Here is a 17,692-nt window from a genome sequence, read left to right as displayed (position 1 = left end):
CGTCACAAAATATTTTCGTTGCTATTTTTGATTTCCTTATTATTTCAAAATAAGTTGTTCTATTTATTTCTATATAATATATAAGATCTGTTATAAATATAAGTCATACAATGGAAAAAATAGGAAACACAGTGTTGCTTTTTTGTCAAATATGTGTAATTGTATATGTATGTTTAAAAAAATAATATTCCAAAAATGAAACTTAACACATTTAATTATACAAAATAAAAAAACGGCACCACTCCCATAAAAATTTGTTAAAAAAATATATATTTTTTAAGATGGATGCTCAAATTGAACACTTGATTTAAACAACATAGAAATAACATATAAATTGGTGCCAGAAAAAAATACAAAACTCCAGTATAGGTCTAGCCCCTATATAACGGCAACACTAAATGTTCGTTATTTTAGGACTTTTGGCATGTTGAATTTTTATTCGGTACAAAATCTGTTCACTAAAAATTATTAATATCGGTCCATTTTTTCGTGTAGCCCCTATACAAAGGTACCGCCAATATTTCGGTGTTTTTTTATGCCTTTCTGGATCCTATGCTAAATTCCGTTTCATTTAGGCAAGTTTAGAGTCGTTTGTGTACAATGGGACAAATTTATGTAAATCGATTTAGAGCAAACTTTATGCACGCTGTTCGGTATGCGGCAATCTTCAAAAATTAATCTCAATCAGACACCCGTTTTAAATATATATGAAAGTAATTTCAACAAAATGCAATAACGTCATTCTAGACGATAAGTTGTGCAAAATTTCCTCTCACTCCTAAAATCCAACGAAGATATATATGGGAGATATATATAATCTTAATCGATTTCAATGACACTTATTAGAGATTAATTTATATTATATTCAGTACATTGTACAAAATTGTGTGTCAATCGTACAAACTTTGGGTCTTTAGTGCACAATTTACATAAAATCGGAGGAAAATATATATGGGAGCTATATTTATATCAAAACCCATTTTCACGAAAATTAGCACATGTCATTCTAGACTCAGTTCTGTACACTGTGCCAAATTTCGTGCAAAATGAATGATAAAAAATGGGACTTTGGTGCACCATTTACATAAAATCGAGCTATATCTATAGGAGCTATATCTGAATCTAAACCGATTTTCACGAAAATTAGCACACATCATTCTAGACTCAAATCTGTACGCTATGCCAAATTTGACGCACATCGAAAGATATATAAGGGACTTTGGTACACCATCTACATAAAATCGGACGAAAATATATATGGGAGCTAAATCTAAATTTGAACAGCTATTCACAAATCTTAGCACACATCATTATAGACTTAATCCAGTACGCTATGCCAAATTTCGTGCAAATCGAAAGAAATGCAGGGGCTTTGGTGCACCACCTACATAAAATCGGGCGGAAATATATACGAGAGCTACATCTAAATCTGACCTGATTTTCACAAAACTAGGCACACATCATTCTTGACTTAATTCAGTACGCGCTATGCCAAATTTCGTGCAAATTAAATAATATATAGGGTCTTTCGTTCACAATTTATATTAAATCGGACGAAGATATATATGGGAGCTACATCTAAATCTGAACCGATTTTTACCAATTTCAATAGGGTTCATCCTTGGCCCAAATAACTGAGCTGTACAAAACGTCATTCAAATCTGATTATAAATGCGACATGTAATTTTTTTTGCAATTTAACATCAACAGAAGGGCGTATGGACGGACATGCATAAATGGACTCAGAAAGTAATTCTATGAATATTCTGAAGAGGAACAACGGGTTTCCTTTTAACTGTTACAAACATATGCACGAAAAGATAATAACCTGTACCACCAAAAAGATCAACAATGAAAATGTATAATAGTATTTATAATTAGAGACCGAAAGGCTATTTAATACACTATATTACAAAAAATTTCAATTCACATAAATTTACCTAGTAGAGGTGCTGTTTATACGAATTAGTATTGAAATATTATTTAGTATAAATAAACATACATATACAAAAAAAAAAAAAATAATTATTATAAAGAAAGGATATAAATAATAAGGAAATACAATTATTATTACCACCAAGCACTAACATCATTATATTCATCACTTTCAACACCATAACCCACCAAATCCACATATTCCATACTTGTCACACTAAAAAATATTAACAAAATTACAATTTTTTTCAATAAATTATTCTATCACCACTACCACCACCACCACAATTACTACTAAATTCACATTTACTCTCCAAGAAAATAAAAATTCTTTTACTACCACTACAACTACAATAACTCGTAACATGAAATGCTTATTTATTGCTGTTTCCATTACTCAATTTCTTCTTACAGAACTGAAAAATCAAATAGAAACGCAAGTAAATGAGCTAAAAACCCAAATAGAGGGAAAATGCGTCATGCAGTGATATGTCAACATAATTCTATATAAATTATATGAATAATAACAGAAAAAAAGAAACAAATATATATAATAAATTATTAAAAATAATAATAAAAAAATAATAATCATTATAAAGAAAAAAAAACCAACAAAACAACAACATGCATAAACAACAGCTACAAGAAAAACAAAACAGCAACAAAAAATAATATACTTCAATAATATACATATATTACAACAACAACAATAATACCTAATAACAAATAAATAAATAATAAAATTCATATTAAAAAAGAATAATAATTAAAATAATACCAAAAAAGAGAGGGAAAAATAACAAAAAAATTACCCACATTCATATAATATTGGCGGAATATACAAATTATATATATACAACTTATATATAACAAAATTTGAGACAAAAACTAAAAACGTATAACCGAAATGGAAGTATAACTGCTGAATTGCATTAAAACAAAATAAGGCTACATATATTTAAAATAATAACAAAAAACAAAAACAACACATTTACATAAACAACAACAGCAACAACCATATAAAAACAAACAAACATAAAGAAGAAATGGATATATATACATACTATATACATTTACAATAGTCTTTACAATATATTTAACAAAACCAAATTAAATAAAGACAAAACAAATTTACATATATATATACATATATATACAAAATTACATACATGTATAGACTATGTATATAAACCGTATATATATACATATATAATTTATGCAAAAACAAAAAAAAAAGAAGAATATTACAATCTAAAACCAAGCACTACTACAACCCAACTACAACAACAACAAGTATATATTTCAAATTTCAACGTTTAAACTGGATACTCTCAATCTCAATGAATTACATCAATAACTGCATTATTATATTCTCTATTTGAAAAATATATAACAAAAAAACAAATAATATTTATAGTAACAACAACAACAAAGAAAAATCTATGCTATAAAAATCTTAAAATGAATAATACAACACCTAACCATAATTGAAAAATTTAAAAAAAAAATAATAACTACCCTCCCTCCCCCAAAGAAGCTGGCAACCCTTGCATTAGTCGAACAACAAGAACAACAACATCAGGATTCAGGAGAACAACATAATTTATGTTACACCTATGGAATTCTTAACTAGGGATATAAAGGCTTTTCGAGGTTATCGTATATATGGTATCGAAAAGTCAAAAGTCGACAGTTGATGTTCAATGAAATTCAATAATAATTAATAGATGTTGTTTCAGAATTTGATTTGTGGATCCTTTATGAAATTTACAATATTTAATAACACAAATTAAATATTTTTAATTTTAATAATGGATCACAGAACAATCAACCAATCGATACACTTATATATCCCTATTCTTAAACGTAACTTTTTCCACATCGACTTTTATTAGAATAAAAACTTAATTAAATTGGCTTACTTAGAAACTCCTTACAATAGAAACTCTCCTTATTCTCATCATTACAACCTTGCTGATTAGAGTGAAAGAAACAGAAAATAGATAAACCAACAAAACAGCTGCTGCTCTTTATACAAAAATGTGCTCCTCTCACGAACAACAACAAGAACAACCAAAATGATTACCAATCTCAAAATGAAAGTAATCGTTTATTGATTACTTTTGAGTACTGTTAGGAAAGAGTATAGAAAAAAACGAAAAAACCAAAGCCTTTAAAAAACAAAAAAATTTAGAAGAAATTTGTGAAAATCATTTAAAATAATAAACTATAGCCGATTAGTAAAGAAATTAATAATTTTGAAATATGAAAACAACATTTTAGTAAAACCAAATGAAATGGCAAACAAACACAACAACAAAACTAAAAAAACAAGCATTACTTAGGCTGTTAATGAATTTGATTAAATTGAAATATGGTATAAACAAAAAAAGAAAAAAATTAAAAATAATTCACAAACATGAAATTCGTAAACAATCTAGTTAAGCTTTAATTTCAAAGAAACCAAAAAACAAAATGGAAAAAAATCTACGTTCCCTTTTAGTTATTTTTTAGTTAATATGTTTGCGCCTCAAAGAAAGTCAAAAAAAAAAAAACTAAAGACGAAACAAACAGCTGCTAATCTGTTAATTACCCTCCAGCTCGATCGCTATCTCTCTCTCTCTATCTTAAAACTGTACTCAAATGTTAAGTCATTTCTATCTACTTCTCTCTCTCTTTCTCTCTTCAACTGAATATAACACTTTATCAAAAATTCACATAATTCTTATTTTATTTCTCCCTATTTCTTCGTCTCTCTTTTTTAACAAAAAACAAAATTCTTCTCTGAGATATGACTTTTAACAAACTTAATCTTTGGTATTGATGAGTTTGATACAAAATGTAAGTAGAACACAATATGTATTATTGTTTTTATTTTATATATTATATATTTATTATATTTATTTTTACTATATACATACATGACAAATTATATTATATATTTATTGTTTTTATTCTTTTGTTTTATTACAAATTAAACGTATCACAAATGTTATTCCATGCACCATTTTAACAATTATTTCTCACTTATACTCTCTGGATAATATTTTCTAATTATTGTATATTTGTTACTTTTTATTGTTGTTTTGAGAGTATAAAATGGCATCGATTCAATGTAGCAGAAATAACCGTTAAGGAGGTCCCTCTGCAATTATCACAAGGTTACATTTGTATTTGATATGTGAGAGATATCTCTAAAGCGCATTGTCTCTATGGAACAGTAGACAAAGCCTCTCTTCTCCTCGTCGCTATATATCATGAACAGACAGAGAGTTGCTCATTTGTGTTTTTTTTTTTTTTTTTGACATAGAACTTACTCCCAATGAGAGTAGGCGGGCGGTGGTTTATTTGATGCTGCTCTATATTGTATTTAATACAGTCTTCTTAGCTCTTTACAAACCACACGCATTCTCTCTTAATTTAGATCTGGACTTTGCATTTCATTTCCTATGTGTGTTTTAAAGAGACTTGTGTTTTTCTCTTTGAGAGAATCTATATCTGAACACAAAAAATATTATTTTCAACTTTTGGAAATTTGTAAATGAACGTTGGGCGCCAGTTTTTTTATAAAACATTAATTACGAAAAATAAATTGTTTTATATGTTTTTATCTAGTGACTTAATATACATGAATCAATATGCGAACGTTGGGCGCCATAATCTTAAAAAAGAAAAAAAAAGAATGTTTTGGGACAGGCGAAATATTTTACCGCGATATTATCTCCATGATTTATTGACCTAATAAGCATGACTTAATGCTCCTTCACAAAACGTTGGGCGACAGTTTTGTTTTATAAAACAATAAATTTTTATAGCGGTGCAAACTTCTAGATCTATGAAACAATATGTGAAAGCCAATAAGAATTTTCAGATGTTTCTCAAACGAACATTGGGTGCCAGTTCTTTTTTATAAAACATAAATTTTTATCGCGGTGTAAACTTCAAGACCTAGTAACCTTATATCCATGAAACAATATATGAAAGCCAATTAGAGTTTTTCGATTTTATGTATCCTAAAATGAACGTTGGGCGCCAAATTTTAATCCCAAAAAAATGTTTTACGATGTGTGAACATTTTGTTGCACCAATATGCATGACCTTAAGAAAACGTTGGGCGCCATTTTTTTCACAAGAAATTTTTTTAAGTTCGCTGCGTTTATCAGAATGGACCGGCCAGTTTCGATTCAAAGTGTCATAACTAATAAATCAGGCTTACGTTGGGCGCCACTTGTACTAAAAACAGAAATACTTTTTCCATTTACCTTCAGTATAGTTTAAAAATTTATAAAATTTTTAGAGAAACGAGCCTCAAGCTAGGCGCCTTTTTACTAACAACAGAAATACAATTTCCATTTATTGTCCGTACAATAGTACGCTCATTTAAAAAGTCAATTTAAGTGAACTGTTAAAATATTTTAATTATTGTTTTACTAAAAACTTTTTCTTTCTCAATTTCTACTTTTATAACCCCGTACTCAACGCAAATTTACAACGCATATTTTTTCGCCAAACAACATAGGACATTCACCTAAAAATATTACCCACCAAAACACATTAAAACTGCCACAAAATTTGTTGCAACACAAAATTCATGACTTAGTTTAGACGAAATACAGCTCTCTAAGTACACTGTACACAAAAACAACAACTTCTCATTTCCTCTATTTGCTTTTGTAAATAACAATTTCGTAAATAACAATAAACAATTTTAGTAGAGAAAACAACAAAAACAAATACAACAATTGTTACCATTCACTATGGAATGGGAAAACCGATTGTTTGAAAATAGCTAAAGCAATTTTGTGATAAGAAAATAGCAAAGAAACAAACTCCCATTTAAAAAAAATAAAACACATACATAGCCCCTCTACCCCCTTTTCTTTAGAGCACAATAGAACTTTCAGTTAGTTTCAGATAAAAAAGTAGACTATTCTTATTTTGCTCTCAAACAAGTTAAAATATATGAAATAAATAACCAAATAACCAAAAAACCAAAGCGTAAATTTTATATTTAAAACAACAACAAGAACAAAAGTGCATAAAGCTGTGATAGTTTTAAAAGAAATTTAGACAAGAAAATCTTTAGAGGTTTTTTGTTTCGGTTTAGAGTATTAAAAAAAACATTAACAACCATGAATATTACAGGAAACCAACAACAACAGCATTCAGAGTTGCACTTAATCGTAATCATTTTAATTGTCGTGTAGTAAAAGCAATAACAAAAAACAGCAAAGAAACGAAAATATAAGAAAAAAATACCCCCACCAGAAATGAATACCCCCAAATACAACGTTACAGAAACAGGAACATTTAGCAATAGCCTATTAAGCATAATAAATAGAAAAATTCAAAATATTTTCCTCTTATTTTTTATTATTTTTTTAACAGAGAATTTTATTGTGAACCCCAGATTTAAAAATATTTTTAATTCAATAAGTTTGAACTCATTGATTGCATATTACGAAAATTGAAATTTGCAGAAGAATTTTCTTATATGCACATAGTAATGGTTGAGATCCGGTTCCACACGCGAATTAGTTAAAGACACCCTCATAACTACTATCACCAGGAACACGGTTTATCAATGACCCCTTACAACCATGACAATGTTCTATTTCTCAAAACTATTATCTGACATTATTTTTTAAAAATTACGGCCAATTAACAAAGGGAATGAATATTATTATTTTGGAATATGTTGCTAAGTTTCTACTCACAGTTCTGATTTCAATACCGTTTAGAACACATTGATTTCAGTCTCATGTTGGGCGCCACCTTCATGAAAAGAATTTGCAATAGGCATATAGTAACAGTTTCCAAGACCTGCAATGCGGGAAAGATAATTGCCAAACATAGAAAAAATTGGCTGAAAATCGTAACATAAATCTATTTGATAAAATCATATAATCTCTATCTCGAGAAATACAGCGCAGAAAAATTGGTCTGTAACCATATTTATCTTCAATATTAAATTGGTTATTTTGTGAGGGTTCCACCGACAGACCTACCTAGTACGTCACATCCCCATTAATGAAAATTCCCAAAATTCGTATAGAAAATAAAAATTCCAGTGAAAAAAGTTGCAACCGTATTTCAAATTAGTAAATGTTCCCCATTTCACGTTGGGCGCCACATTCTACGCATTTTTTAATGAATTCTCCATGCACCATAAAAACATTTAGACAAATATACCTCGAAAAATTCTCATGAGACACATTTTACGTTGGGCGCCACATTTGCCTACGCCTTCTATTCATACAACTTCCACTGACAAATTTGACAATAGAATTTAAAATTAAACGCTGTTAATGTCATATTTATGTATAATTCTTAACTCAATTACAGACCAGAATACCCCATTTTACGTTGAGCGTCACATTGGTCTACGAATTTTTTTAATCCATGTATTCCATGGACCCTAATTGCAAAATATACCCCGAAATATTTTGAATGGATAATAAAAATGTTCATTATATGTTGGCCGCCACATTTGTTAAATTCTACGCCTTCTATTCATATTTATATCTAATTCCTACCAGAATCTAATTATTAATAAAATTAAAGTCTGTTCAAAACCTAGTTCCTGAAACGTATTCATCATAGGGATGTTGCCTAAAATTGGATTCGAATCCCACGAAAGAAATAAATTCAACATTAAAACAAAATATTATTCACCGTTTGATGTATTTTGAAACAGCCCCACGTTGGACGCCATTCGAAAAATATACATATGTCGCCAGAGCTCTATTAGCACAAATATTGACTTTGAAGGGATTAGAAAACCTCTGAAATATTAGTCTCTCCTAGAAAGGCTTTTTGGGTCAATTTTTTTTCCAAGGGTTCACAATATTATTCTGTGTGTATGTCACACACTATAGCATTTATTATTTTTGTATGTATATTTTTTCTCATGTAAATATATCCAGCATGTAATAATTTTAATGAATTTATTTTATATAAATTTAAAAATATATATTTATGAATATAAATGTATGTCATTGTATGTATTTTATATATATGTAATATTAATGTTCAGAGAGTTTTTGTTATATATACATATAGAAAAAAAAATAAATATGTTTTTAATTATAATTAAACCAAAGCAAACAAAAAACATAAACTAAACAAAATATATATTTCTTTTCTTTCTCTTCTTTCTTTTTCTATGTTACAAAAAACAAAACAAACACTGCCTTTCTCTATCTATCTCTCGCTCGCTCGCAATATATCTATATTACTCTCAATGTGTATGTAACTGTGTATGTGCATATAATACTATCAACACTACTCGCAAATGCAAAATGATCACAACTACTACAACAACTTCAAACACATCAACAACACCATCGATTGTCATGATTGATTCAACATCATCACTCTGATCGCCAATCAACAACAACAACAACAAAATACCGACAACGATATATGACAACAGCTGATTTATTATTATTTACAGTGTACAGTACATATATTTTTTTCTCACTATTTGAGTAAAAAATATTTAGTTTATTTTTTTTTTAAACGTAAGAAAAAACAATACCCTATTTTTGTACATTCTACAGTAATAACAAGATGAAGCAGCTAAAATTATTTTGTTTTTTAATTAAATATTTTCCATTGTTTTTTTATATACTGTTATCTTAATAATAAGTAGAGAATTTTGTTAAGGAATCAATTTGTTGTTATGTTATTCTTTTATTATGAATTTATTATTGAAGCGGGATAATTAGCTAGTCAACGGCATATAAAGTGAATATTTATGGTTTATGGTCACACATCAGCAAGAAAAAAATATATATTTTTAAAACAGTTCAACTGTTATACAAAATTCTAGTTATTTTAGTACTTTCTTTAAAATTCTACTCTATTTTCGGTGTATACAGTACAACTGTAACATGAAAGCCTGATATTCTTCTTTCCTTCTCGTGTCAATAAAATTTCTTTTTATCTAACAAAATTATCTTCTAAATATCCAAAAAATATATTAACAGTTGTTATTGTCACACAAGTAAATTTTTAAATCAGTACCGTTATAATAGTAACGTTCTCCTTTTTCTAGAAATGCTGTCACTTATCACAATTCTACTGTACAGTACAGCTGTAATGGGAAACTCTCTTTCAAAAATTCTTCTTTGGATCTGTAATATTTTCTTGTATATAGGTGTATAATAAGTATTAACAGTTTTTAGTAATCCTTAGAGGCAAAAATAAATAAATAATTATATTGCCCGTTTTGAATAATTATATAGCCCTCTCTATCTCTCTCTCTCTTTGAGAAACTAACATCTATGAAGAACTAGCTGTTAACTGACTTAATAACAAACACATTTAAATCTTTGCATATTTCCGCTAGTACAGTACAACTGTAATAGTAACCTCTGTCTCTCTGTCACTCCTTTACTTACTCTTATTTCCCATTCATTGTGTGACATTAAATTCTCTTTTGACTTGATCACGTATTCATACACAAATTTTCTTGAAAAAAAAAATTAATCAGTAACATAAAAAATTAAAAAAAAAAAACGAATGCACAGGGAAAGCTGCCAACCGAACTTTGAGCAATAATAACTGCATGAAAACAAAAAGACGAATGAAAATGCATGGCCGTATTTATATGCCCGCCCAATATACAGAGAGTTACAGTTTGATTCTCTCACCGTCAAGCCTAAATCTTTAACCAGCAAAGCAAAAATATAAATAATGACAGTTATTTATTTTCTTATTCTCTCTTAACAAACTCTTTGACTAGCTTTATTTTATAGCTCTCTCTCACTCACCGAAAACTAACAGAACTTAATAGAAAACTTAAAAAGAATACTGAAACACAACAACATTCTCCATGACCTTAAAACTTACAGATTACAGCAGGTCACTGGAGTTGCTCTCTCTCTTTTTTATAGGTTATTAGAAAGAAATTATTACTACATTTTGCTCGTTTACTCTTCAAATATACTTTTTTCTCTCTTCTATTACAAAAAGACAAAAAATACAAATCTTTTGGAAACAAAAAGAGATTGTTTAGCAATAAATATTATATTAAACAAAAAAATGAAATAAAAATGAAATAAACAAATTTAATATAATTAAAGAAAAAGTAACCCATGTTCTAAAAACAAACAAAAACAATGTTTTCATATTGTAAAAAAAACCAACAACAAATTTAGTAAACAAAAACAAAAAATTGATGATAATTAAATTCTTTTAATTTTGTTAGACATTTTTCTTTAAATATTGTTTTATTTTCGAAAAAAGAAAGAAACTGAAAACATTAAGTAAAAATAAATTGTTATTTTATTGGATGAACATTGAGATTATTTTTAAAATTTTAGAGAGAAGAGAAAAGTTATATACATGTAAAACAAAACAAAGAATAAAAAATATAGGGATTTAAACAAACAAACAAACCAAATGAAGTACTTATTAACAACAAGAACAAAAATACAACATTTAACATATTAAACATACAAAAAAACAAACAATACAAACAAAGAATTATGTTCATGTAAAAGTTATATACAAAAACAAACAAACAAAACAAAAAACCCAAAAAATGATATAATGTTGAATAATTATTGTTACTTTGAAAAGATTTAAAATTGAAATAAAAAATGAATTCAATAAAAATTATTATATAAACTAAAAATCCAATAATTGTTTTTTATTTTCCGATTATCTTTTACTTTTCCTGTCACAAATTATCGCCAAAAGACAAGAACAACAACAAACACAATGGCTTCTAAAAGGGTTTCTTCTCTATACATTTGGAACTTAATTGTTACTTAATTCTGGCAATGCAATAGCAACAAAAACAACAACAACACAACTATGGTTTGCCTTGCTCTCTCTTCCTTCTACTTCTTCTACTTTCTCCAGTAGTGTTGATCTTTAACCACAACATTAGTGCATATATATACTCAATTAGCTACTGATATAATATACTCTAGCAGTCAAGGATAATATTTATTTTACTCAACACACACTTTTACTCGAACTTCGGGTTGAAGCAACATTTAACAATGATTTAACTACTACAACAACCAAGGATTTTACATACACGCATATGTAAAATAATCCACAATTACACGCATACACCCATACAAATGACTATATAATACTAAATCAACTCTTAATTTATATGTATTGGTGTGTTTGTGCGTGTGTGCCCTTGTGTATGCGTGTTCAAATCGATATATATACTCTAGAATATGTGTCTGTCTGTGTGTGTACTTTCCCCCTCTATATGTCTGACTCTCTACCTCTATGTATATAATAGATACCACATACGTATATAGCGGTAGTAATTCGGTGTTAATATTATATACAACAATAATAAAAATACAAACAACTAGGTTTACGGTAAGTTACTGTCTCTGTACATCTCTGTTGCGTCTGTAATTTCAGGTGGTTGTGGTTGGATATGGAACATTTGTAAATAAATTTCATAGGCATTTCATAAATTCGATTACGTAAGTATTCATCAATGTTGTAACATCGCACACATAGTGGTTTGTACAGAAAATAAAAACAACAGAACATTGTCAGCAGTGAACACAATAGACAGGTTTTGTTAGGGAAATATTTTGCAAAAATGAAGGAGTGCTGGGAGAAATTAATTTTATCCATTCTGAACTGAATAGAAAGCTTTGACCTTTAAGCACAGGATATAGTCAGATGGGGCCGACCATTTGATAACATACACATTTACCCCTTAACTTAAATTATATAATGGACTAAATCCTAGAATGTCGAATGTTCCGTTTCTGTATGGTAGGCCATATATTTAATTCTAATTCGGCCATCCCAGTTTGAATATAATGAAAGAGGCAATACCAGCGGAAGCTCTAAATGCTGACGACAGAAACGCAGCTGAGTTACTTCGACCTCACGTCATATCTGTTTGGGAGTAAGAAAGGTAGCCTTTAATGTGGAAGATAGGCACAGTTGTGAAGTTACCTAAAAATTGCGACGTAAAAGATTCTAACAACTGGAATAACCCTGCTTAACATAATATACAAAAATCCTTTCAATCATAACACTATGCGACAAATTGGGTGTTGGTATTTTGAAAGTTTACGTAGGTCGATAACTTAAAAACATAAATACTGTTATAAATATGAGCAATATTTTTGTCTAATACGCTAAAGGGGCCATTTCGGTCCCCTTTTCCAAAAATTCAGAATATTGTACAAACATGTTTGCCGTAGAGTTTTACTATAAGTCTTACAATAGACCAAAACTTGAAAATCAGCATCCACTCCTAGCTAGGTTTAAAACCGATCTTATTCCGGGTTTATACCAATTTGTCCCACTAGTAATGAAATGGCTGCTTAAAACCAAATAGAAGATGTGTGCAGCATGCCAACAACTGCGAGTCTTTTGAAACCATCAGACTAGCTTCCATATGGTAAGCAGTAGGCAAAAAGGGTGTACACCAGAAAAGATTCCGAATAAAAAGAACGATGTGCGAGGATGGATAAATCTTCGCACCAACAGTGCGAAGTAAATATATAACCCCCCTACTTTTCATAATTCTACTGGACAAAATTATGAAAAAAGTGTACTCTTAGTGAAGAGGTATAACATGAAGTCTCTTACGACAACTCTTACTTACTTAGCAGAACATTTGTTCCATAAGCCGAACTTAAAAATTGAATACTGGGCGTTTTGCACGTTTATACCATCATAATGGTATTTTAGCCATTTACTGCCAGTCCCACTTTAGCAGATTCCTTCTCAACTCGTTCAAAGGTGGCGGTTACAGCTCGCACTGTTCGGCCCATTATGTCGAGGTCATCGGCGTAGGCGAGTATCAAGTGCTTTTTGGGTACAGAGTGTCATTTCTGTTCACATTTGCATCTCGTATGACCTTTTCCAGCAGGATATTAAAAGGCCACACGACAAACTGTCACCTTGTCTGAATCTTCGTTCGGTATTGAAGGCCTCCAAGAGGTCCTTTACGACTTTAACTGGTGAGCTCGTGCCAATAAAGTTATCCTGCATAGCCTTATTAATTTTTCATACATGACTTTAAACATCTCTCACCGGATTGGACTGTCAAATACGGCTTCATAGTCGACGAACGGGTGTAATGTGTCGATATATTTTCGTGGGTCTCTTTCAGGATTATTGGCTTCAGACATTCACATAGCACGCTGTACAGCGCTCTATAATTGGAACATATCGCCTTGTATTATTATTTGTGCACAGGACACAGGATGTTGAGGTTCCAATCATTGGCCATGCATACCTCTAGTCAAATTATACTAATCATCTGGTGCATGCTCCTGATCAGCATCTGACCACTGGTCTTCATCGCCATCTGCTGCTTTACTATGCTTCAGCCGATTGAATGCTATTCTGACCACCTCATGGGTGGTATACACTCTATACCCTTATTGGTTCAAGGGTATCTTCTTCACCGCCACTATTTTATACCAGGAGCTTTGCAAAATGTTCCTTCCAGATCTGCAACACGCTATATGTATTTGTCACCAGGTTTCCATCATCACATCTACAGGAGGATGTGACTGCAACAAAGCCTTCGGTTTGATGTTTTACTCATTAATAAAATTTCCGGACTTCGTTCTGACTCCTGTACCTCTCGATTTGCTCACGATTTTCTTGTTTTCTCTCTCCTTTTCTCCCGATAATACTCTCTAGCATTGTGTGTTGGTACTGTTTGCAGGATTGCCTTATGCGCTGCGCTTTTCACATCAGTAGAATTACGGCGCTCCTGATAGTACCATGGGTTTCTTGGTGGTGGTATTTGGTACCCAATTGTTGCTTTTGCTGCAATTTGTAGGGAATGGACAATTCTTTTCTATTGTGCTTCTACGCTATTCTCGGGACAAGGAGTGCTTTCGACTAGCAAGTGGGTAAGTTGAGCGGAGTAGGCTTCTGCCACCTGCTGTGTTTGCAGCTTTTCGACATCGAGTTTCCATGTTGTGTTACATCGCACGTTTGCTGCTACATTAAGACTAGTGCGAACATTGACTGTTACAAGATAACACAGTGACACTTTTTTCAACTTTAAAATCTTGAACAAATCGAGACCCCCAAAATCTTGAAGCTTGTGATGGTGGAAGAAAATCCCTAGCCGGGTTTTGCATTATTAGCTAAGGATTTCTTTTAAATTAATTTTTAAAATATTCGACTGGGGCGGATTTTAGCACAATTTTCGAATAATACGTACTTATTATTGAGTCTATATCTCGTGAACTATTCGAAATATTGCTTTTCTCTCTTAAGCAATATTTTTCCTCTTAATTAGGTCTACAAATTTTCTCTTGAGATAAGATCAATAAAACAACAACATCATACTGAAAATAGCACAACTGCAAAAAAAATTAAAATTTAGACATACTTTTTCCATGTTTTTCACACTTATTTCAGAAACTGCTACTGACTCGGACAAAAAATATATGACAAAAAGATAGCCAATAGCAAATCAAACAACTCTTCTTAAAACCCCGATTTCATTGGTTGACTCCTTCACATAGTTATAGCCTCACAAATTCATCAAAATGAACCAAAGAAATTCACTCCCAATTGTATGTTTATAGAAATAAAAATTGCTTTTTTCAATAAATAGGTACAAAATTGAAGTAAAAATTAAACATGGAAAAAGTAAGTCGAAATTTTAATTTTCTTGCAGTTGTGCTATTTTCAGTATGATGGTGTTGTTTTATTGATTTTATCTCAAAAGAAAATTTTTAGATCTAATTAAGAGGAAAAATATTGCTTAAGAGAGAAAAGCAATATTTCGAATAGTTTACGAGATATAGATATAGTATTATTCGAAAATTGTGCTAAAATCCACCCCAGTCGAATATTTTAAAAATTAATTAAAAAAAAAACTTAGCTAATAATGCAAAACCCAGCTAGGGATTTTCTTCCACCATCACAAGCTTCAAGATTTTGGGGGTCTCGATTGGTTCAAGATTTTAGTGCTGCACAGTGTAATAGTCCGAATCGATATTCGCACCTCGGATCGATCGATGGAAGAATGCCTTCCGTATATCACAACATAATCATTTTTATTTCTCGTTGTTTGATCGGGAGAAAGCCACGATAACTCAATAGTTATATTATACGAGAAGATATACAACAAGCAATCAAAATTAGAGGACCTTGAGAGACTTGCCCACAAAAAAATTAACAGCACCAGCACAAAAAACAATAATGATACAAGGCCAAGCATTCCCGAAAAACCAAGCACAAGATATTCATAGCATGCATAAAATCGATACGAAAGTGAAGCCTGGGCTGTATAACACCATCATGCAAAAGCTACATAAACAAATGACTCAGGATTATATTCAGAATATTCTGGCAAAACACAATAAGTAACGTTGAACTATTGAACCTGACGAACCAGAAACCAATACAAATACAGATTATAGGTAGGAAATAGAGATAGATGGGCCACACCTTAAGAAAAAAAAAATGATCTCCAAGTATCAAAATGATCTCCAAGTATCACTATATCGAGGTCAACCCAAAAAGATCTGGCAACAAACAACAACCTAAGAACTATGAGGAAATAACCATCATTCCGTTTGTTGCACTTCGAAATGTTTGTGGAAGATCGTTTAAAATACATATATTCTTGACCAGACCTGAATTCTAAACAAAGACATAAAAGTATAAAGATACGACAATGGATACGCCAACAATTTCCAATAGATGGCTTTTCCTCTGTTGTTACGATATCATAACAGCAGAGCAAACAATATTAAACGTTTTAAAGGCTATATCGCAAGCGTATGAAATAAAAACATTTTTTTTTTTTTTGTTTGAGTACAGATCTCTAATTTTATTTACATTTTTCTCACCCTATAATCGCGTATTTGCGTTTTTAATGTTAACATGCCTCTGTTATGCCTGATTACCCGTGGATATTTCTTCATAAACTATTTTGTCAAAATGCATTTTGTCGAGTTTCTATGTCTTTGTTCTAAATCGATATAGCCCATGTTCGTATGTTTGGCTGTCACGGTAAAGATCGCAATATTTAAGATAGAGCTATTACTGTATTTTTGTTGGTGGCTGACATACATCTATGCCGAAAATAATCAATAAAGGCACATTTTAGGGTTTTAGTAAAATTTCCTAATCAAAAAGCTATAGTTTGGTATTTCAAGGTTTTAGAGGATGAATTTATAGACCCAGAACATGCTTTATCATAACATCCACATGTTCATGTTTTGCCATAGCGTCCATATAAAGGTCCAGTCCAATTTAATCGGGTTTTTCTGAAAGCGGACATATTTCTATGTATATAATTGACACCATATTTAAAATATTATAAAATTTCTCACCAAAGTCGCTGTTATTAGACCTTTCATGTTCTGGGAGGATGAGATCTATTTCTGTAAAACTATTTCGATATAGGCGTGGAAATTTCGTATTTTATGGAAATTTTCCCACTATGGTGAATGTAATGAATGTTTTCGAAGGAAGGACTTGCGAGATTTTCCGTAAGGTAAGGTTGAAGGTTTTAACCGCGTTTTTCCAGCGAAGTGGCAGTAGTTTAGCATTCCAGATTAAAGTTGAAGAAAATACTTTTCTCCAGAATATGTTAAATGTAGGTTAATATTGTAAAATGCGTACAGAGATCGCGCTGAATATTTTCAACGTTAAAGTTCCTATCCAAGATAATTTAGTATTTAATTTTATAAAAATATAAAGCTACTGAACTTTTAAAGAAATGTTGAATGTACACCACATAGTGGAGGGTATAAAAATCTCAGTCAGG

At 30.6% G+C, this 17,692-nt stretch overlaps 1 protein-coding gene across 5 annotated transcripts in view; it reads left to right on the top strand.

Annotated features, from left to right (window-relative positions):
* LOC133332061 (complexin) overlaps positions 1-2,483 on the top strand; it is an 88,100-nt gene extending 85,617 nt beyond the window's left edge. For all 5 annotated transcript variants that reach the window (XM_061540475.1, XM_061540697.1, XM_061540545.1 and 2 more), the window contains exon 4: positions 2,350-2,483. In XM_061540475.1, coding sequence (XP_061396459.1) covers positions 2,350-2,423 — 74 coding nt within the window. In that variant the 3' untranslated portion in view covers positions 2,424-2,483. The remainder of the gene's footprint in view (positions 1-2,349) is intronic.
* The last annotated feature ends 15,209 nt before the right edge of the window (positions 2,484-17,692 follow it).

Source organism: Musca vetustissima, unplaced genomic scaffold (genome assembly GCF_032173495.1).
Source record: "Musca vetustissima isolate MV318-11 ecotype Yass unplaced genomic scaffold, APGP_CSIRO_Mvet_v1 utg23075, whole genome shotgun sequence".
In the NCBI taxonomy this organism is placed as follows: domain Eukaryota; kingdom Metazoa; phylum Arthropoda; class Insecta; order Diptera; family Muscidae; genus Musca; species Musca vetustissima.
Note: the sequence above shows the minus strand (reverse complement) of the source record. Positions and strands in the feature narration are given on the sequence as shown.